The 21,358-nt window shown below is 53.8% G+C and overlaps 1 protein-coding gene across 8 annotated transcripts in view; it reads left to right on the top strand.

Moving 5' to 3' along the window:
- rnpc3 (RNA-binding region (RNP1, RRM) containing 3) overlaps positions 1–10,082 on the top strand; it is a 58,288-nt gene extending 48,206 nt beyond the window's left edge. For 2 of the 8 annotated variants that reach the window (XR_010963807.1, XR_010963806.1), the window contains exons 15-17: positions 7,084–7,171; positions 7,278–7,326; positions 9,743–10,082. Coding sequence is in view for 4 of the 8 variants with exons in the window: in XM_067989775.1 (XP_067845876.1) it covers positions 7,084–7,149 (66 nt within the window). In the remaining 4 variants the exon portion in view is untranslated. Of the gene's footprint in view, positions 1–7,083; positions 7,172–7,277; positions 7,341–9,742 lie in introns of all 8 variants that reach the window. The other 6 variants (XR_010963808.1, XR_010963809.1, XM_067989775.1 and 3 more) reach the window with 6 other exon arrangements.
- Positions 10,083–21,358: the final 11,276 nt, after the last annotated feature.

The following is a 21,358-nucleotide window of genomic DNA, read 5'->3' on the forward strand; positions in this document are numbered from 1 at the left end:
GTCTTCAGCACTACAGCCGGGATGTTGTCGGGGCCCATAGCCTTTGCTGTATCCAGTGCACTCAGCCGTTTCTTGATATCACGTGGAGTGAATCGAATTGGCCGAAGACTGGCTTCAGTGATGGTGGGGATATCGGGAGGAGGCCGAGATGGATCACCCACTCGGCACTTCTGGCTGAAGATGGTTGCAAACGATTCTCCAGTCTATCCAGTAACTGAGGAACCATTTTAGTAAATGTCCTCTGCGTCCTCTCTAAGGCCTTTACATCCTTCCTAAAGTGTGGTGCCCAGAATTTTAACACAATACTCCAATTGTGACCAAACCAGTGTTTTATAAAGGTTCAACATAACATCCTCGCTTCTGTACTCTATGCCTCTATTTATAAAGCCCAGGATCCTGTGTGGTTTCTTGACCACTTTCTCAACCTGCCCTGCTGCCTTCAACGTCCTGTGTACATATACCCCCAGATCTATCTGTTCCTGCACCCCTTTTACAGTTGTATCCTATAGCTTATATTGCCTCTCCTCGTTCTTCCTACGAAAATGTATCACTTCACACTTCTCAGCATTAAATTTCATCTGCCACGTGTCCGCCCATTCCACCAGCCTGTCTATATCCTCTTGAAGTCTATCACTATCCTCCTCACTGTTTACTACACTTCCAAGTTTTGTGACCTCTGCAAATTTTGAAATTGTGCCCTGTACACCCAAGTCCAAGTCATTAATATATATCAAGAAAGGCAGTGGTCCCAGCACCGACCCCCGGGGAACACCACTGTACACCTCCCTCCAGTCCGAAAAACAACCGTTCACCACTACTCTCTGTTTCCTGTCACTTAGCCAATTTTGTATCCATGCTGCCACTGCCCCTTTTATTCCACGAGCTTCAATTTTATTGACGAGCCTATTATGTGGCATTTTATCAAACGCCTTTTGAAAGTCCATATACACAACATCAACTGCATTGCCCTCATCGACCCTCTCTGTTACCGCATCAAAAAACTCAATCAAGATGGTCAAATACGATTTGCCTTTAACAAATCCGTCCTGGCTTTCCCTTATCAGTCCACACTGTTAATTCTGTCCCGGATTATTGTTTCTAAAAGTTTCCCCCCCACCGAGGGTAAACTGACTGGCCTATAGTTGCTGGGTTTATCCTTACACCCTTTTTTGAACAAGGGTGTAACATTTGCAATTCTCCAGTCCTCTGACACCACCCCCGTATCTCAGGATGTTTGGAAGATTATGGCCAGTACCTCCACAATTTCCACCCTTACTTCCCTCAGCAACCCAGGATGCATCCCATCCGGACAGGGTGACTTATCTACTTTAAGTACAGCTCGTCTTTCGAGCACCTCTCGTTTATCAATTTTTTTCCCATCCAGTATCTCAACTACATCTTCCTTTACTGAGACTCAGGCAGCACCTTCTTCCTTGGTAAAGACAGATGCAAAGTACTCATTTAGTACCTGAGCCATGCCCTCTGCCTCCATGCATAGATCTCCTTTATGGTCCCTAATCGGCCCCACCCCTCACTGCCCATTCACTATTTACGTGCCCATAGAAGATTTTTGGATTCCTTTTTATGTGGGCCGCCAGTCTATTCTCATACTCTCTCTTTGTCCCTCTTATTTCCTTTTTTACTCCCCCTCTGAACTTTCTATACTCAGCCTGTTTCTCACTTGTATTAACAACTAGACATCTGTCATATGCCCCTTTTTCTGCTTCATTTTACTCTCTATCTCTTTCGTCATCCAGGGAGGTCTGGCTTTAGTTGCCCTATCTTGCCCCCTCATGGGAGTGTATCTAGACTGTACCCGAACCATCTCCTCAAAGGCCGCCCATTGTTCATCTCCGGTATCTCTCGCTATCTCACTGCGGAGAGGTCTCCGGTATCTCTCGCTATCTCACTGCGGAGAGGTCTCCGGTATCTCTCACTATCTCACTGCGGAGAGGTCTCCGGTGTCTCTCGCTATCTCACTGCGGAGAGGTCTCCGGTATCTCTCGCTGTCTCACTGCGGAGAGGTCTCCGGTATCTCTCGCTATCTCACTGCGGAGAGGTCTCCGGTATCTCTCGCTATCTCACTGCGGAGAGGTCTCCGGTATCTCTCGCTATCTCACTGCGGAGAGGTCTCCGGTATCTCTCGCTATCTCACTGCGGAGAGGTCTCCGGTATCTCTCGCTATCTCACTGCGGAGAGGTCTCCGGTATCTCTCGCTATCTCACTGCGGAGAGGTCTCCGGTATCTCTCGCTATCTCACTGCGGAGAGGTCTCCGGTATCTCTCGCTATCTCACTGCAGAGAGGTCTCCGGTATCTCTCGCTATCTCACTGCGGAGAGGTCTCCGGTATCTCTCGCTATCTCACTGCGGAGAGGTCTCCGGTATCTCTCGCTATCTCACTGCGGAGAGGTCTCCGGTATCTCTCGCTGTCTCACTGCGGAGAGGTCTCCGGTATCTCTCGCTATCTCACTGCGGAGAGGTCTCCGGTATCTCTCGCTATCTCACTGCGGAGAGGTCTCCAGTATCTCTCGCTATCTCACTGCGGAGAGGTCTCCGGTATCTCTCGCTATCTCACTGCGGAGAGGTCTCCGGTATCTCTCGCTATCTCACTGCGGAGAGGTCTCCGGTATCTCTCGCTATCTCACTGCGGAGAGGTCTCCGGTATCTCTCGCTATCTCACTGCGGAGAGGTCTCCGGTATCTCTCGCTATCTCAATGCGGAGAGGTCTCCGGTATCTCTCGCTATCTCAATGCGGAGAGGTCTCCGGTATCTCTCGCTATCTCACCGCGGAGAGGTCTCCGGTATCTCTCGCTATCTCACTGCGGAGAGGTCTCCGGTATCTCTCGCTATCTCAATGCGGAGAGGTCTCCGGTATCTCTCGCTATCTCAATGCGGAGAGGTCTCCGGTATCTCTCGCTATCTCAATGCGGAGAGGTCTCCGGTATCTCTCGCTATCTCACCGCGGAGAGGTCTCCGGTATCTCTCGCTATCTCACTGCGGAGAGGTCTCCGGTATCTCTCGCTATCTCACTGCAGAGAGGTCTCCGGTATCTCTCGCTATCTCACTGCGGAGTGGTCTCCGGTGTCTCTCGCTATCTCACTGCGGAGAGGTCTCCGGTGTCTCTTGCTATCTCACTGCGGAGAGGTCTCTGGTGTCTCTCGCTATCTCACTGCGGAGAGGTCTCTGGTATCTCTCTCTCTCACTGCGGAGAGGTCTCTGGTATCTCTCTCTCTCTCTCACTGCGGAGAGGTCTCCGGTGTCTCTCGCTCTCTCACTGCGGAGAGGTCTCCGGTGTCTCTCGCTCTCTCACTGCGGAGAGGTCTCCGGTGTCTCTCGCTCTCTCACTGCGGAGAGGTCTCCGGTGTCTCTCGCTCTCTCACTGCGGAGAGGTCTCCGGTATCTCTCGCTATCTCACTGCGGAGAGGTCTCCGGTATCTCTCGCTATCTCACTGCGGAGAGGTCTCCGGTGTCTCTCGCTATCTCACTGCGGAGAGGTCTCCGGTATCTCTCGCTATCTCACTGCGGAGAGGTCTCCGGTGTCTCTCGCTATCTCACTGCGGAGAGGTCTCCGGTGTCTCTCGCTCTCTCACTGCGGAGAGGTCTCCGGTATCTCTCGCTATCTCACTGCGGAGAGGTCTCCGGTATCTCTCGCTATCTCACTGCGGAGAGGTCTCCGGTATCTCTCGCTATCTCACTGCGGAGAGGTCTCCGGTATCTCTCGCTATCTCACTGCGGAGAGGTCTCCGGTATCTCTCGCTGTCTCACTGCGGAGAGGTCTCCGGTGTCTCTCGCTGTCTCACTGCGGAGAGGTCTCCGGTGTCTCTCGCTATCTCACTGCGGAGAGGTCTCCGGTATCTCTCGCTATCTCACTGCGGAGAGGTCTCCGGTATCTCTCGCTATCTCACTGCGGAGAGGTCTCCGGTATCTCTCTCTCTCTCACTGCGGAGAGGTCTCCGGTATCTCTCGCTATCTCACTGCGGAGAGGTCTCCGGTGTCTCTCGCGATCTCACTGCGGAGAGCTCTCCGGTATCTCTCGCTATCTCACTGCGGAGAGGTCTCCGGTATCTCTCGCTATCTCACTGCGGAGAGGTCTCCGGTATCTCTCGCTATCTCACCGCGGAGAGGTCTCTGGTATCTCTCGCTATCTCACTGCGGAGAGGTCTCCGGTATCTCTCGCTATCTCACTGCGGAGAGGTCTCCGGTATCTCTCGCTATCTCACTGCGGAGAGGTCTCCGGTATCTCTCGCTATCTCACTGCGGAGAGGTCTCCGGTATCTCTCGCTATCTCACTGCGGTGAGGTCTCCGGTATCTCTCGCTATCTCACTGCGGGGAGGTCTCCGGTATCTCTCGCTATCTCACTGCGGAGAGGTCTCCGGTATCTCTCGCTATCTCACTGCGGAGAGGTCTCCGGTATCTCTCGCTATCTCACTGCGGAGAGGTCTCCGGTATCTCTCGCTATCTCACTGCGGAGAGGTCTCCGGTATCTCTCGCTATCTCACTGCGGAGAGGTCTCCGGTATCTCTCGCTATCTCACTGCGGAGAGGTCTCCGGTATCTCTCGCTATCTCACTGCGGAGAGGTCTCCGGTATCTCTCGCTATCTCACTGCGGAGAGGTCTCCGGTATCTCTCGCTATCTCACTGCGGAGAGGTCTCCGGTATCTCTCGCTATCTCACTGCGGAGAGGTCTCCGGTGTCTCTCGCTATCTCACCGCGGAGAGGTCTCCGGTGTCTCTCGCTATCTCACCGCGGAGAGGTCTCCGGTATCTCTCGCTATCTCACTGCAGAGAGGTCTCCGGTATCTCTCGCTATCTCACTGCGGAGAGGTCTCCGGTATCTCTCGCTATCTCACTGCGGAGAGGTCTCCGGTATCTCTCGCTATCTCACTGCGGAGTGGTCTCCGGTATCTCTCGCTATCTCACCGCGGAGAGGTCTCCGGTGTCTCTCGCTATCTCACTGCGGAGATGTCTCCAGTGTCTCTCTCGCTATCTCACTGCGGAGAGGTCTCCGGTGTCTCTCGCTATCTCACTGCGGAGAGGTCTCCGGTGTCTCTCGCTATCTCACTGCGGAGATGTCTCCAGTGTCTCTCTAGCTATCTCACTGCGGAGAGGTCTCCAGTGTCTCTCTAGCTATCTCACTGCGGAGAGGTCTCCAGTGTCTCTCTAGCTATCTCACTGCGGAGAGGTCTCCAGTGTCTCTCTAGCTATCTCACTGCGGAGAGGTCTCCGGTATCTCTCTCTATCTCACTGCGGAGAGGTCTCCAGTGTCTCTCGCTATCTCTCTCTCTCTCTCTCTCTCTCTCTCTCTCACTGCGGAGAGAACAAAAGAACAGTTTGTATGCTGAATCTCCTTATCAGCTAAAAGACTGTCTTTGAATCATAGAATTATACACCATAGAAGGAGGCCCATCGTTCCTGTGCTGGCTCTTTGAAAGAGCTATCCAATTAGTCCCACTCCCCCGCTCTTTCCCCATTGCCCTGCAAATTTTTCCTTTTCAAGTATTTATCCAATTCCCTTCTGAAAGTTATTATTGAATCTGCTTCCACCGCCCTTTCAGGCAGTGCATTCCAGATCATAACTCGCTGTGTAAAGAAATTCTCATCTCCCCTCTGGTTCTTTTGCCGGTGAGTGACTCACCTCCTGACTCCCCAAAGCCTTTCCACCATCTACAAGGCACAAGTCAGGAATGTGATGGAATACTCTCCACTTGCCTGGATGAGTGCAGCTCCAACAACACTCAAGAAGCTCAACACCATCCTGGACAAAGCAGCCCGCTTGATTGGCACCCCATCCACCACCCGAAACATTCACTCCCTTCACCACCGGCGTACTGTGTCTGCAGTGTGTACCATCCACAGGATGCACTGCAGCAACTCGCCAAGGCTTCTTCGACAGCACCTCCCAAACCCGCGACCTCTACCACCTAGAGGGACAAGAGCAGCAGGCACATGGGAACAACACCACCTGCACGTTCCCCTCCAAGTCACACACCATCCCGACTTGGAAATATATCGCCGTTCCTTCATCGTCGCTGGGTCAAAATCCTGGAACTCCCTTCCTAACAGCACTGTTGGGAGAACCTTCACCACACAGACTGCAGCGGTTCAAGAAGGCGGCTCACCGCCACCTTCTCAAGGGCAATTCGGGATGGGCAATAAATGCGACACCCACATCCCATGAACGAATATAAAAAAAATAATCTGCTCGGTAACACGTTGGCAGTTGGAAATATCGCCCCAGCATCAGCCTGCCAGCAAAGTCCTTTTGGGATATGTAACTGCTGGTCGGAAAAAAATCATCCCAAACAATAACTCATATTTTTGCCTAAAATTCTGGTTTAAGCTTTGACGAGAGCAGTGTATTTTAATGTAGAGTCAATAACCTCCATATTCAGGCTTTCCCAACGCTTTTAAAATTCTCATCCTTGTGTTCAGATCCCTCCATGACCTCGCCCTCTCCCTATCCCTGTAACCTCCTCCAGCCCTGCAACCCTCCGAGATCTCTGCGCTCCTCCAATTCTGGTCTCTTGGCGCATCCCCAATTTTAATCGCTCCACCATTGGCGGCCGTGCCTTCAGCTGCCTAGACCCTGAGCTCTGGAATTCCCTCCCTCACCTACCTCTCTTTTTGTTAAGACGCTCCTTAAAAACCAACCTCCTTTGATCAAGCTTTTGGTTGGTGTCAACTTTTGTCTGATTTACGCTCCTGTGAAGTGCCTTGGGACGTTTTACTATGTTAAAGGCGCTATATAAATGCAAGTTGGAATCATAGCTTACAGCAAGGAAGGAGGCCATTCGGCCCATCGAGTCCGCGCCGGCTCTATGCAAGAGCAATCCAGCTAGTCCCACTCCCCCGCCGTTTCCCGGTAGCCCCGCAAATTTGTTCATTTCAAGTACTTACCCAGTTCCCTTTTGAAGGCCATGATTGAATCTGCCTCCACCACCCCCTCGGGCAGTGCATTCCAGACCCTAACCACTCGCTGTGTTTTTTTTAAAAAAAAAGTTTTTCCTCATCTCACCTTTGGTTAAAACGTTGTTGCTGCTGCGTCTTCATTGTAATCTCCGTTGGTCCTTAACGGCTTAACAGCAATTCGCCCGATCGGCACGGCCCAAGCAAGATTCGGCAGAGAGCAAGAGAGGCCGAGGGAAATGATGATCGAAGGGGTCAAAGTACGGTGGGTCTCTCGCTGTGCGCGCTGGTGTAGCATTTCACCCTGACGTGACTCGGAGAGCAAGGCTCGGAGGCTAGTTGACATCTTGTCTTTTTTCTCTTGGTTGCAGTTCACACTGTGTGTACAGTAAGCCCAGGTTGGGGGAATGATAATTCAATGTATCCTTTATAATGTATCCTTTATAATGTATCCTTTATAACTAAAAAAAAGTATTGCAGTGCAAAAACAGTATTGGTGTTCGACCCATAGAGTCACCGACTGTGTGCAGGGAAACAGAGGGTGGTCCCCGGGTAACAATCGGGGAGCTGTTTATTTTTCCACTGAAAGATTAATAACTCTTCAGCTGGCAGAGATTCCCGGCAAGTTCTGATCTTTCGCTGAGTGAAAACAGCTTTTTAAAAAATCTTTTGCTTGCTGCGATTTACCGCAGTGCATGTTCTCTCTCTCTCTCTGCGCTCTCTCTCTCTCTGCCCTCTCTCTGTGCTCTCTCTCGCTCTGTGCTCTCTCGCACTGTGCTCTCTCTCTCTCTCGCTCTGTGCTCTCTCTCTCTCTCGCTCTGTGCTCTCTCTCGCTCTGTGCTCTCTCTCGCTCTGTGCTCTCTCTCGCTCTGTGCTCTCTCTCGCTCTGTGCTCTCTCTCGCTCTGTGCTCTCTCTCGCTCTGTGCTCTCTCTCGCTCTGTGCTCTCTCTCGCTCTGTGCTCTCTCTCGCTCTGTGCTCTCTCTCGCTCTGTGCTCTCTCTCGCTCTGTGCTCTCTCTCGCTCTGTGCTCTCTCTCGCTCTGTGCTCTCTCTCGCTCTGTGCTCTCTCTCGCTCTGTGCTCTCTCTCGCTCTGTGCTCTCTCTCGCTCTGTGCTCTCTCTCGCTCTGTGCTCTCTCTCGCTCTGTGCGCTCTCTCGCTCTGTGCGCTCTCTCGCTCTGTGCGCTCTCTCGCTCTGTGCGCTCTCTCGCTCTGTGCGCTCTCTCGCTCTGTGCGCTCTCTCGCTCTGTGCGCTCTCTCGCTCTGTGCGCTCTCTCGCTCTGTGCGCTCTCTCGCTCTGTGCGCTCTCTCGCACTGTGCTCTCTCGCTCTGTGCGCTCTCTCTCTCTCTCCCCCTCCCCCTCACACTCTCTCTCTCTTTACAGTTGCTGGTTTGTAGCAGTGGTGTGCAGCCTGAAAACTGCAACTTTTGCACCATGAACTCAGAGGCAGCAGATGATGCTGATTTCTGAACAAACCTCAATAGCAAATCGCTTGCCCTCATCGTAATGTTAACGAAAAATAGGGAAAGATTTTCAAGGCTGTTTTAAATCCTTTTAGATCAACTGGCAAACCCAGTTGCTGTGGGAAATTAGAATGTCTTTGTTAAATAAATAAATGAGGAATAAAAGTTTTCACTGCTGGTACAGTCAGGACATGTGAAATGTCTGACAGGAAAAGACCCAACTGGTTCATCCAGCCTGTCCCATACTGTCCTAATGCCCGATGTGTCACGATACAGACACTCCCTCTCGTTCTCTTTTTTTCTTTCTTTCTCTTTCTTTCTCTCTTCCCTCTCCTTACTCCTGTGTGCAAGGTGCCCATGTAGCAACTCCACTCTCTGCTGTGCTATCTCTGAACACTCGTATCCAATCTGTTGTCCTGCCCACAGAGCGAAGGACAGAAGAGGAAAGGGTAGAAGAGAGAGGCGAGGTGGTTTGCTGATTCCCTGATGGTGATTAAGTGCATTTGTTCTCTCTTCCCAGGGCTTCAGCACTGGGACTCTTCACCTTCTTCAGTCTTCCCTTCCTCCCAACAATCTCCAGGTTCCAATAATCCCAAGATTGGCCTCACCTAGTCATTACTTCCCCGATTTTCCCTCCTCTCTTTTATCCTTTCCGACCTCCGGGATGCCCTGCCTGGTGATCCCCTCGATCCCTTTCACCTGGGTCTCCTGCTCCAATGTCCCCTTTTCCTCGTCGAGACTTTCTGACAACATTTTGAAACCGTCCCTTGCACAGAATTCAGTGAGCGTCCATGGAACAATTCTTACATTGAATTACATCGACTGTACAGCACAGAAACGGGCCATTCGGCCCAACTAATCTATGCCAATGTTTATGCGGGGGGATGAGACTCACCGTGTGGGGTGGGGAGGACGAGCCCCCTCCCTCCCTCCTTCATCTCACCCTATCAGCATATCCTTCTATTCCTTTCTCCCTCATGTGTTTATCCAGCTTCCCCTTAAATGCATCCACACTATTCACCTCAACCACTCCTTGTGGGAGTGAGTTCCACATTCTCACCACTCTCTGGGTGAAGAAGTTTCTCCTGAATTCCCGATTGGATTTATTAGTGACTATCTTATATTTATGACCCTTAGTTTTGAACTCCCCCACAAGTGGAAACATCTTCTCTATCTCTACCCTACCCTAATTTTAAAAGACCTCTATCCGGTCACCTCTCAGCCTTTTCTAGAGAAAAGAGCCCCAGCCTGGTCAGTCTATCCTGATGAGTATAACCTCTCAGGTCTGGTATCATCCTTGTAAATTCCTGTACGACGTGAATGGAAGACCCCTTTGTCACGTTAATGCCTCAACATTTGACTTGTGCTTCCGCAGTCAGCCACTGTCCTGTGTCAGAATATTCAAGCTCGAGACTTGAACGACAGCAGCTCTCGCTGAGAGGTGTCTCTGCTGCGTTGTCTTCGCCGCGATTGTTGCAGTTTGGGTCCCGGGGAGGTGTTTTTTCTTCGGTCAACGTCAGCTCGGAGTAAAACTCGGAACCGTGAGACGGCAGCCGACGTCTGCTCGAAATCCTCCTTTCCTTTTTAAAGGGCTGCGCATCTGAAATACTGTTTTATTTTTGTACCTTGTGGAAGTGTCAGTGCGTCGTCATTCGCCGAGTTCTCCGTTGCTTGCCATCAAATGAATGTTAAATAAAAAACAAACGTTGATGTTAGTGAATTGATTCAAGCTGGTCTTGTTTCCGTTGTGTTGTGGGCTTTATTTATTACTTAAGTTCGCCCGTGACCTGTGATCCTTTTGATATTGAATCGGAATTCCAGACGGAGAAACAAAAAGGAGGCAAAGTCTCGGCCTGGCCGGCGAGACGGTCTCCCCCACCCCCACCCCCCGGTCCCCCGTACGGTGAGTCTCGTCCCCCCGGGTCTCCCCCCTCCCCCCCCCCCCCCCCCCCCCCCCCGTACAGTGAGTCTCATCCCCCCCCGTCCCCCGTACGGTGAGTCTCGTCCCCCCGGGTCTCCCCCCTCCCCCCCCCCCCCCCCCCCGTACAGTGAGTCTCATCCCCCCCCGTCCCCCGTACGGTGAGTCTCGTCCCCCCGGGTCTCCCCCCTCCCCCCCCCCCCGTACAGTGAGTCTCATCCCCCCCCGTCCCCCGTACGGTGAGTCTCATCCCCCCGGGTCTCCCCCCTCCCCCCCCCCCCCCCCCCCCGTACAGTGAGTCTCATCCCCCCCCGTCCCCCGTACGGTGAGTCTCATCCCCCCGGGTCTCCCCCCTCCCCCCCCCCCCCGTACAGTGAGTCTCATCCCCCCCCGTCCCCCGTACGGTGAGTCTCGTCCCCCCGGGTCTCCCCCCTCCCCCCCCCCCCCCCGTACAGTGAGTCTCATCCCCCCCCGTCCCCCGTACGGTGAGTCTCGTCCCCCCGGGTCTCCCCCCTCCCCCCCCCCCCCCCCCCCCCCCGTACAGTGAGTCTCATCCCCCCCCGTCCCCCGTACGGTGAGTCTCGTCCCCCCGGGTCTCCCCCCTCCCCCCCCCCCCGTACAGTGAGTCTCATCCCCCCCCGTCCCCCGTACGGTGAGTCTCGTCCCCCCGGGTCTCCCCCCTCCCCCCCCCCCCCCCCCCCCGTACAGTGAGTCTCATCCCCCCCCGTCCCCCGTACGGTGAGTCTCGTCCCCCCGGGTCTCCCCCCTCCCCCCCCCCCCCCCCCCCGTACAGTGAGTCTCATCCCCCCCCGTCCCCCGTACGGTGAGTCTCATCCCCCCGGGTCTCTCCCCCCCCCCCCCGTACAGTGAGTGTCATCCCCCCCCCCCCAGGTACGGTGAGTCTCATCCCCCCGGTACGGTGAGTCTCATCCCCCCGGGTCTCCCCCCCCCCCCCCCCCCCCCGGTACGTTGAGTCACGTCCCCCCCACCCCGTACGGTGAGTCACGTCCCCCCCACCCCGTACAGTGAGTCACGTCCCCCCCACCCCGTACGGTGAGTCACGTCCCCCCCACCCCGTACGGTGAGTCACGTCCCCCCCACCCCGTACGGTGAGTCACGTCCCCCCCACCCCGTACGGTGAGTCACGTCCCCCCCACCCCGTACGGTGAGTCACGTCCCCCCCACCCCGTACGGTGAGTCACGTCCCCCCCACCCCGTACGGTGAGTCACGTCCCCCCCACCCCGTACGGTGAGTCACGTCCCCCCCACCCCGTACGGTGAGTCACGTCCCCCCCACCCCGTACGGTGAGTCACGTCCCCCCCACCCCGTACGGTGAGTCACGTCCCCCCCCACCCCGTACAGTGAGTCACGTCCCCCCCACCCCGTACAGTGAGTCACGTCCCCCCCACCCCGTACAGTGAGTCACGTCCCCCCCCACCCCGTACGGTGAGTCACGTCCCCCCCCACCCCGTACGGTGAGTCACGTCCCCCCCACCCCGTACGGTGAGTCACGTCCCCCCCACCCCGTACGTTGAGTCACGTCCCCCCCACCCCGTACGGTGAGTCACGTCCCCCCCACCCCGTACGGTGAGTCACGTCCCCCCCCACCCCGTCCGGTGAGTCACGTCCCCCCCACCCCGTACGGTGAGTCACGTCCCCCCCACCCCGTACGGTGAGTCACGTCCCCCCCCACCCCGTACGGTGAGTCACGTCCCCCCCACCCCGTACAGTGAGTCACGTCCCCCCCACCCCGTACGGTGAGTCACATCCCCCCCACCCCGTACGGTGAGTCACGTCCCCCCCCACCCCGTACGGTGAGTCACGTCCCCCCCCACCCCGTACGGTGAGTCACGTCCCCCCCACCCCGTACGGTGAGTCACGTCCCCCCCACCCCGTACGGTGAGTCACGTCCCCCCCACCCCGTCCGGTGAGTCACATCCCCCCCCACCCCGTCCGGTGAGTCACATCCCCCCCACCCTGTCCGGTGAGTCTCGTCCCCCCGGGTGCCCCCCACCCTGTACGGTGAGTCTCGTCCCCCCCGGGTCCCCCCCCACCTTATATTCTATGCCTTGGCTAATAAAGGAAAGTATCCCATATGCCTTTTTAACCACCTTATCTACCTGACTTGCTACCTTCAGGGATCTGTGGACATGCAATCCAAGGTCCCTCTGTTCCTCTACACCTCTCAGTATCCTCCCATTTATTGTGTATTCCCTTGCCTTGTTTGCCCTCTCCAAATGCATTACTTCACACTTCTCTGGATTGAATTTCATTTGCCATTTTTCTGCCCACCTGACCATTCCATTGATATCTTCCTGCAGTCTACAGCTTTCCTCCTCACTATCAACCCCACGGCCAATTTTTGTATCATTTGCAAACTTCTTGAACAAGCCCCCCCACATTTAAGTCCAAATCATTAATATATCACAAAAAGCAAGGGACCTACTACTGAACCCTGCAGAACCCCACTGGAAGCAGCCTTCCAGTTGCAAAAACACCCATCGACCATTACCCTTTGCTTCCTGCCACTGAGCCAATTTTGGAATTATTTGCCACTTTCCCTTGGATCCCATGGGCTTTTACTTTTTTGACCAGTCTGCCATGTGGGACCTTGTCAAAAGCCTTGCTAAAATCCATGAAGACTACATCAAACACTCTCCCCTCCTTGTTACCCGCCTCAAAAAATTCAATCAAGTTAGTCAGACATGACCTTCCCTTAACAAATCCATGTTGATTGTCCTTGATTAATCCGTGACTTTCAAAATGACGATTTATACTGTCCCTCAGAATTGATTTGAATAATTTGCCCACTACCGAGGTTAGACTGACTGGCCTGTAGTTACTCGGTCTATCCTTTTCTCCCTTTTTAAACAACGGTACAATGTTAGCAGTCCTCCAATCCTTCAGCACCACGCCTGTAGCCATGGAGGATTGGAAAATGATGGTCAGAGCCTCCGCTATTTCCTCCCTTGCTTCTTAACAGCCTGGGATACATTTCATCCGGGCCTGGCGATTTATCTACTTTCAAAGATGCTAATCCCCTTAATACTTCCTCTCTCACTATGTTTATCCCATTTAATATTTCACACTCCTCCTCCTTAACTACAATCTCTGCATCGTCCCCCTCTTTTGTGAAGACAGACGCAAAGTATTCATTAAGAACCAGACCCACATCTTCCGCCTCCATACACAGGTTGCCTTTTTGGTCTCCAATAGGCCCTACTCTTTCCTTAGTTATCCTCTTGCTCTTTATGTATTTATAAAACATTTTGGGGTTTTCCTTAATTTTACTTGCCAGCATTTTTTCATGCCCTCTCTTTGCTTTCCTAATTTCCTTTATAATTTCACCCCTGCACTTTCTATACTCCTCTAGGCTTTCTGCGGTATTGAGCTCTCGGTGTCTGACATAAGCTTCCCTTTTTGCCTTATCCTATCCTGTATGCTCCTTGTCATCCAGGTGGCTCTAGATTTGGGAGTCCCGTCCTTTTTCTTTGTGGGAACATATTTGCTCTGAACCTCTTGAATCTCCCCCTTGAATGTCTCCCACTGCTCTGACACTGATTTACCTTCAAGTAGCTATTTCCAGTCCACTTTTGCTGAATCACATCTCAGTTTCCACCCCTTTGTATTCCAGTCCTCTTGAGATAAAGGCTCACATTCCATTATCCTTTTTAATTATTTTTTGTACCTGTCCACTGGCGTTTAGTGATTTCTGTACTTGAACCCCTAAATCTCTCTGGTTCTCCACAGTTCCCGGCTTCTCACCATTTAGAAAATACTCTGATCGATCTTTCTTTGGTCCAAAGTGAATGACCTCACACTTCCCCACATTGAACTCCATCTGCCCCAGTTTTGCCCACTCACTGAATCGACCAATGTCCCCTTGCAACTTTCTGCTCCCATCTACACTATTTACTGTGTCACCTAACTTAGTGTCGTCAGCAAACTGAGATACACGGCTCTCTATTCCTTCATCCAAGTCATCGACAAATATAGTGAAAATCAACATTCAAAGGAATACAAGCCCAGTCTACTCAACCTTTCCTCCTGATCTAACCCTTTCCACATGAAGAATACCAAACCAGAGTCAACATGTTCTGATTTGAATGGAAAGTGATGGGTGATGAAGATCAAGAGTTAGTAAAGGAACCCATTTGTATTAAAATAATTCGGTTAAGTTCTGTTTTATATTAAGCGCTATAGTTAAAAATCTAAGAGTGGAAGGCAGCAGAAGCAACTAACAGCACATGTTTCTCCAGCTGTCCTCGAGGTCAGCTTGCTCATTTAGATTCACTTTATCACTCCAAGCTGGAGACTCTGCTGTCTATCCATTTTATGGTAATAATACGTTCTATGCCTCGCTAAGACTGAACACCAAGGTGTCCTGTACAACTCGCAGCCGTGGCTCTGTGAGTAACACTCGCATTTCTGAGTCAGAAGGTCGTGGCTTCAAAGTCCCGCTCCAGAGACCTGAGCACAGAATCCAGGCTGGTAGTCTCAGTGCAGTACCGAGAGAGTGCTGCACTGTCGGAGGTACCGTCTTTCGGTTGAGAAGGCGACCGGGGGAGTTCTCCCCGGTGTCCTGGCCAACATTTATTCCTCAACTAAAACAGATGATCCGGTCGTTTATCTTTTTGTGGGACCTTCCCGTGAGCAAAACTTTCTGCCGTGTTTCCTACATTCCAACAGCGACTACACTTCAAAATGTACTTTGTTGGCTGTGACGTGCTTTGGGACGTCCGGAGGCCGTGAAAGGCTCTATATAAATGCAAGTCCTTTCTTTCACAAGATGTCGGAGAGAGGGCCTTGAGGGATAAATGTTTAGAGAACCGGGAACTTCTTGCTAAAGACTGATGTGAATTGGTGCATCCAAGATCAGGTGGAAATAATGCAGATAGAAAAGCATAAAAAGGGGCGAGATTGTAAAGTGAGGTGAAAAGATGAAAAGGGAAGGAAGAGACCGGGAAGGTTTTGAGCTGAATTGGCTGTAAAGGTGCTGATCTTAAGTAACCTCAGCGTTGGCAGTGGGTATGTTGGTTCATTTAACCTTTAAGAATGTTTTTGATTCCATATTTTGAACTCATTATCAATACAGGCACAGGACTGTAGCCTTTGTCTATGCAATATTACAAAATACATAATCCCAACAACTCTCAAGGCACCAAGCCAGGAGAATGCAATCAGAACATTTCCCCTCACATGTCGCGCTGACCAGAATGATCCCGGGGCTCAAAGGGTTAAATTACGAGGACAGGTTGCATAGACTAGGTTTGTATTCACTTGAGTTTAGAAAATTAAGAGGGTGATTTAATTGAGGTGTTTGAGATGATTAAAGGATTCGATCGGGTAGATAGAGAGAAACTATTTCCTCTGGTGGGAGAGTCCAGAACAAGGGGGAATAATCTTAAAATTAGAGCTCGGCCGTTCAGGGGTGATGTCAGGAAGCATTTCTTCACACAAAGGGGAGTGGAAATCTGGAACTCTCTCCCCCAAAAAGCTGTTGAGGCTGGGGGTCAATTGAAAATGTCAAAACTGAATTGATAGATTTTTGTTGGGTAAGGGGATTAAGAGATATGGAACCAAGGCAGGTAGATGGAGTTAAGATACAGATCATCCATGATATAATTGAATGGCAAAATGGGCTTGAGGGGCTGAATGGTCTCCTCCTGTTCCTGTAACTGTGACTATGTTACGTTATCCCTCTTTGTCCACTCTGCAGCCTTTGGAAATGGTCGACCGCTTCAAACTCCTCGGTCCCCTCTCCACCGCGGTCCCCATCTCCACCATGGTCCCCCTCTCCACCGTGGTCCCCCTCTCCACCGTGGTCCCCCTCTCCACCGTGGTCCCCCTCTCCACCGTGGTCCCCCTCTCCTCTGTGGTCCCACCTCTCCACCGTGGTCCCCCTCTCCTCTGTGGTCCCACCTCTCCACCGTGGTCCCCCTCTCCACCGTGGTCCCCCTCTCCTCTGTGCTCCCCCTCTCCACCGTGGTCCCCCTCTCCACCGTGGTCCCTCTCTCCTCTGTAGTCCCCCTCTCCACCGTGGTCCCGCTCTCCACCGTGGTCCCTCTCTCCTCTGTGGTCCCACCTCTCCACTATGGTCCCACCTCTCCTCTGTAGTCCCACCTCCTCTGTGGTCCCACCTCTCCTCTGTAGTCCCACCTCTCCTCTGTAGTCCCACCTCTCCTCTGTAGTCCCACCTCCTCTGTAGTCCCACCTCTCCTCTGTAGTCCCACCTCCTCTGTAGTCCCACCTCTCCTCTGTAGTCCCACCTCTCCTCTGTAGTCCCACCTCTCCTCTGTAGTCCCACCTCTCCTCTGTGGTCCCACCTCCTCTGTAGTCCCACCTCCTCTGTAGTCCCACCTCTCCTCTGTAGTCCCACCTCTCCTCTGTAGTCCCACCTCCTCTGTGGTCCCACCTCTCCTCTGTAGTCCCACCTCTCCTCTGTAGTCCCACCTCTCCTCCGTAGTCCCACCTCTCCTCTGTAGTCCCACCTCCTCTGTAGTCCCACCTCTCCTCTGTGGTCCACCTCTCCTCTGTAGTCCCACCTCCTCTGTAGTCCCACCTCTCCTCTGTAGTCCCACCTCTCCTCTGTAGTCCCACCTCCTCTGTAGTCCCACCTCTCCTCTGTAGTCCCACCTCTCCTCTGTAGTCCCACCTCTCCTCTGTAGTCCCACCTCTCCTCTGTAGTCCCACCTCCTCTGTAGTCCCACCTCTCCTCTGTGGTCCACCTCTCCTCTGTGGTCCCACCTCCTCTGTAGTCCCACCTCTTCCTCTGTAGTCCCACCTCCTCTGTAGTCCCACCTCTCCTCTGTAGTCACCTCTCCTCTGTAGTCCCACCTCCTCTGTAGTCCCACCTCTTCCTCTGTAGTCCCACCTCCTCTGTAGTCCCACCTCTCCTCTGTAGTCCCACCTCTCCTCTGTAGTCCCCCTCTCCTCTGTAGTCCCACCTCTCCTCTGTAGTCCCACCTCCTCTGTAGTCCCACCTCTCCTCTGTGGTCCACCTCTCCTCTGTAGTCCCACCTCCTCTGTAGTCCCACCTCTCCTCTGTAGTCCCACCTCCTCTGTAGTCCCACCTCTCCTCTGTAGTCCCACCTCTCCTCTGTAGTCCCACCTCTCCTCTGTAGTCCCACCTCTCCTCTGTAGTCCCACCTCCTCTGTAGTCCCACCTCTCCTCTGTGGTCCACCTCTCCTCTGTGGTCCCACCTCCTCTGTAGTCCCACCTCTTCCTCTGTAGTCCCACCTCCTCTGTAGTCCCACCTCTCCTCTGTAGTCACCTCTCCTCTGTAGTCCCACCTCCTCTGTAGTCCCACCTGTTCCTCTGTAGTCCCACCTCCTCTGTAGTCCCACCTCTCCTCTGTAGTCCCACCTCTCCTCTGTAGTCCCCCTCTCCTCTGTAGTCCCACCTCTCCTCTGTAGTCCCACCTCTTCCTCTGTAGTCCCACCTCTCCTCTGTAGTCCCACCTCTCCTCTGTAGTCCCACCTCCTCTGTAGTCCCCCTCTCCTCTGTAGTCCCACCTCTCCTCTGTAGTCCCACCTCTTCCTCTGTAGTCCCACCTCTCCTCTGTAGTCCCACCTCTCCTCTGTGGTCCCACCTCTTCTCTGTAGTCCCACCTCTCCTCTGTAGTCCCACCTCTTCCTCTGTAGTCCCACCTCTCCTCTGTAGTCCCACCTCTTCCTCTGTGGTCCCACCTCTTCTCTGTAGTCCCACCTCCTCTGTAGTCCCACCTCTTCCTCTGTAGTCCCACCTCCTCTGTGGTCCCACCTCTCCTCTGTAGTCCCACCTCTTCCTCTGTAGTCCCACCTCCTCTGTGGTCCCACCTCTCCTCTGTAGTCCCACCTCTCCTCTGTAGTCCCACCTCTCCTCTGTAGTCCCACCTCTCCTCTGTAGTCCCACCTCCTCTGTAGTCCCACCTCTCCTCTGTAGTCCCACCTCTTCCTCTGTGGTCCCACCTCTCCTCTGTAGTCCCACCTCCTCTGTAGTCCCACCTCTTCCTCTGTAGTCCCACCTCTCCTCTGTAGTCCCACCTCTTCCTCTGTGGTCCCACCTCTCCTCTGTAGTCCCACCTCTTCTCTGTAGTCCCACCTCCTCTGTAGTCCCACCTCTTCCTCTGTAGTCCCACCTCCTCTGTGGTCCCACCTCTCCTCTGTAGTCCCACCTCTTCCTCTGTAGTCCCACCTCCTCTGTGGTCCCACCTCTCCTCTGTAGTCCCACCTCTCCTCTGTAGTCCCACCTCTTCCTCTGTAGTCCCACCTCTCCTCTGTAGTCCCACCTCTCCTCTGTAGTCCCACCTCTTCCTCTGTGGTCCCACCTCTCCTCTGTAGTTCCACCTCCTCTGTAGTCCCACCTCTTCCTCTGTAGTCCCACCTCTCCTCTGTAGTCCCACCTCTTCCTCTGTAGTCCCACCTCCTCTGTGGTCCCACCTCTCCTCTGTAGTCCCACCTCCTCTGTAGTCCCACCTCTCCTCTGTAGTCCCACCTCTTCTTCTGTAGTCCCACCTCTCCTCTGTAGTCCCACCTCTTCCTCTGTAGTCCCACCTCCTCTGTGGTCCCACCTCTCCTCTGTAGTCCCACCTCTCCTCTGTAGTCCCACCTCTCCTCTGTAGTCCCACCTCTTCCTCTGTAGTCCCACCTCCTCTGTGGTCCCACCTCTTCTCTGTAGTCCCACCTCTTCTCTGTAGTCCCACCTCTCCTCTGTGGTCCCACCTCTTCCTCTGTGGTCCCACCTCTCCTCTGTAGTCCCACCTCTCCTCTGTGGTTCCCCTTTCCTCTGTCGTCCCACCTCCTCTGTAGTCTCCCTCTTCTCTGTAGTCCCACCTCTCCACTATGGTCCCACCTCTCCACCGCGGTCCCCCTCTCCTCTGTGGCCCCCCTCTCCTCTGTAGTCCCACCTCTTCTCTGTAGTCCCACCTCTCCTCTGTAGTCCCACCTCTTCTCTGTAGTCTCCCTCTCCTCTGTAGTCCCACCTCTCCTCTGTAGTCCCACCTCCTCTGTAGTCCCACCTCTTCTCTGTAGTCCCACCTCCTCTGTAGTCCCACCTCTCCTCTGTGGTCCCACCTCTCCTCTGTAGTCCCACCTCTCCTCTGTAGTCCCACCTCCTCTGTAGTCCCACCTCTCCTCTGTAGTCCCACCTCTCCTCTGTAGTCCCACCTCCTCTGTAGTCCCACCTCTCCTCTGTAGTCCCACCTCTCCTCTGTAGTCCCACCTCTTCTCTGTGGTCCCACCTCTCCTCTGTAGTCCCACCTCTCCTCTGTAGTCCCACCTCTCCTCTGTAGTCCCACCTCTCCTCTGTAGTCCCACCTCTCCTCTGTAGTCCCACCTCTCCTCTGTAGTCCCACCTCTTCTCTGTGGTCCCACCTCTCCTCTGTAGTCCCACCTCTCCTCTGTAGTCCCACCTCTCCTCTGTAGTCCCACCTCTCCTCTGTAGTCCCACCTCTCCACTATGGTCCCACCTCTCCTCTGTGGCCCCCCCTTTCCTCTGTGGCCCCCCCTTTCCTCTGTGGGCCCCCCTTTCCTCTGTGGCCCCCCCTTTCCTCTGTGGCCCCCCCTTTCCTCTGTGGCCCCCCCTTTCCTCTGTGGCCCCCCCTTTCCTCTGTGGCCCCCCCCTTTCCTCTGTGGTCCCACCTTTCCTCTGTGGCCCCCCCTTTCCTCTGTGGCCCCCCCTTTCCTCTGTGGCCCCCCCTTTCCTCTGTGGCCCCCCCTTTCCTCTGTGGCCCCCCCTTTCCTCTGTGGTCCCACCTTTCCTCTGTGGCCCCCCCTTTCCTCTGTGGCCCCCCTTTCCTCTGTGGCCCCCCCCTTTCCTCTGTGGCCCACCTCTCCTCTGTGGTCCCCCTCTCCTCTGTGGCCCCCCCTTTCCTCTGTGGCCCCCCCTTTCCTCTGTGGCCCCCCCTTTCCTCTGTGGCCCCCCCTTTCCTCTGTGGCCCCCCTTTCCTCTGTGGCCCCCCCCTTTCCTCTGTGGTCCCCCTCTCCTCTGTGGCCCCCCTTTCCTCTGTGGCCCCCCCTTTCCTCTGTGGTCCCCCTCTCCTCTGTGGTCCCCCTCTGCCCTCACATGGCTCCACCCCTACCAGGCCCAGCACAGCTCCAACAGGTACATGGGATTAAGACCACTGCTCACATGGAGGGTAGACACCAACACGGAATGCCTATTCCCCCATCAAGGTAGGTAAATCTCCGGGACCTGATGAAATATATCCCAGGACGTTATGGGAGGTTAGGGAGGAAATTGCGGGTCCCCTAGCAGAGATATTTGAATCATCCACCGCTACAGGTGAGGTGCCTGAAGATTGGAGGGTAGCAAATGTTGTGCCTTTGTTTAAGAAGGGCGGCAGGGAAAAGCCTGGGAACTACAGACCGGTGAGCCTGACATCTGTAGTGGGTAAGTTGTTAGAGGGTATTCTGAGGGACAGGATCTACAGGCATTTGGAGAGGCAGGGACTAATTAGGAACAGTCAGCATGGTTTTGTGAGAGGAAAATCATGTCTCACGAATTTGATTGAGTTTTTTGAAGGGGTAACCAAGAAGATAGATGAGGGCTGTGCAGTAGACGTGGTCTACATGGACTTCAGCAAAGCCTTTGACAAGGTACCGCATGGTAGGTTGTTACATAAGGTTAAATCTCACGGGATCCAAGGTGAGGTAGCCAATTGGATACAAAATTGGCTTGACGACAGAAGACAGAGGGTGGTTGTAGAGGGTTGTTATTCAAACTGGATGCCTGTGTCCAGCGGTGTGCCTCAGGGATCGGTGCTGGGTCCGCTGTTATTTGTTATTTATATTAATGATTTGGATGAGAATTTAGGAGGCATGGTTAGTAAGTTTGCAGATGACACCAAGATTGGTGGCATTGTGGACAGTAAAGAAGGTTATCTGGGATTGCAACGGGATCTTGATCAATTGGGCCAGTGGGCCGATGAATGGCAGATGGAGTTTAATTTAGATAAATGTGAGGTGATGCATTTTGGTAGATCGAATCGGGCCAGGACCTACTCCGTTAATGGTAGGGCGTTGGGGAGAGTTATAGAACAAAGAGATCTAGGAGTACAGGTTCATAGCTCCTTGAAAGTGGAGTCACAGGT

The sequence above is a fragment of the Heptranchias perlo genome, chromosome 9 (assembly GCF_035084215.1).
Source record: "Heptranchias perlo isolate sHepPer1 chromosome 9, sHepPer1.hap1, whole genome shotgun sequence".
Classification (NCBI taxonomy): Eukaryota; Metazoa; Chordata; class Chondrichthyes; order Hexanchiformes; family Hexanchidae; genus Heptranchias; species Heptranchias perlo.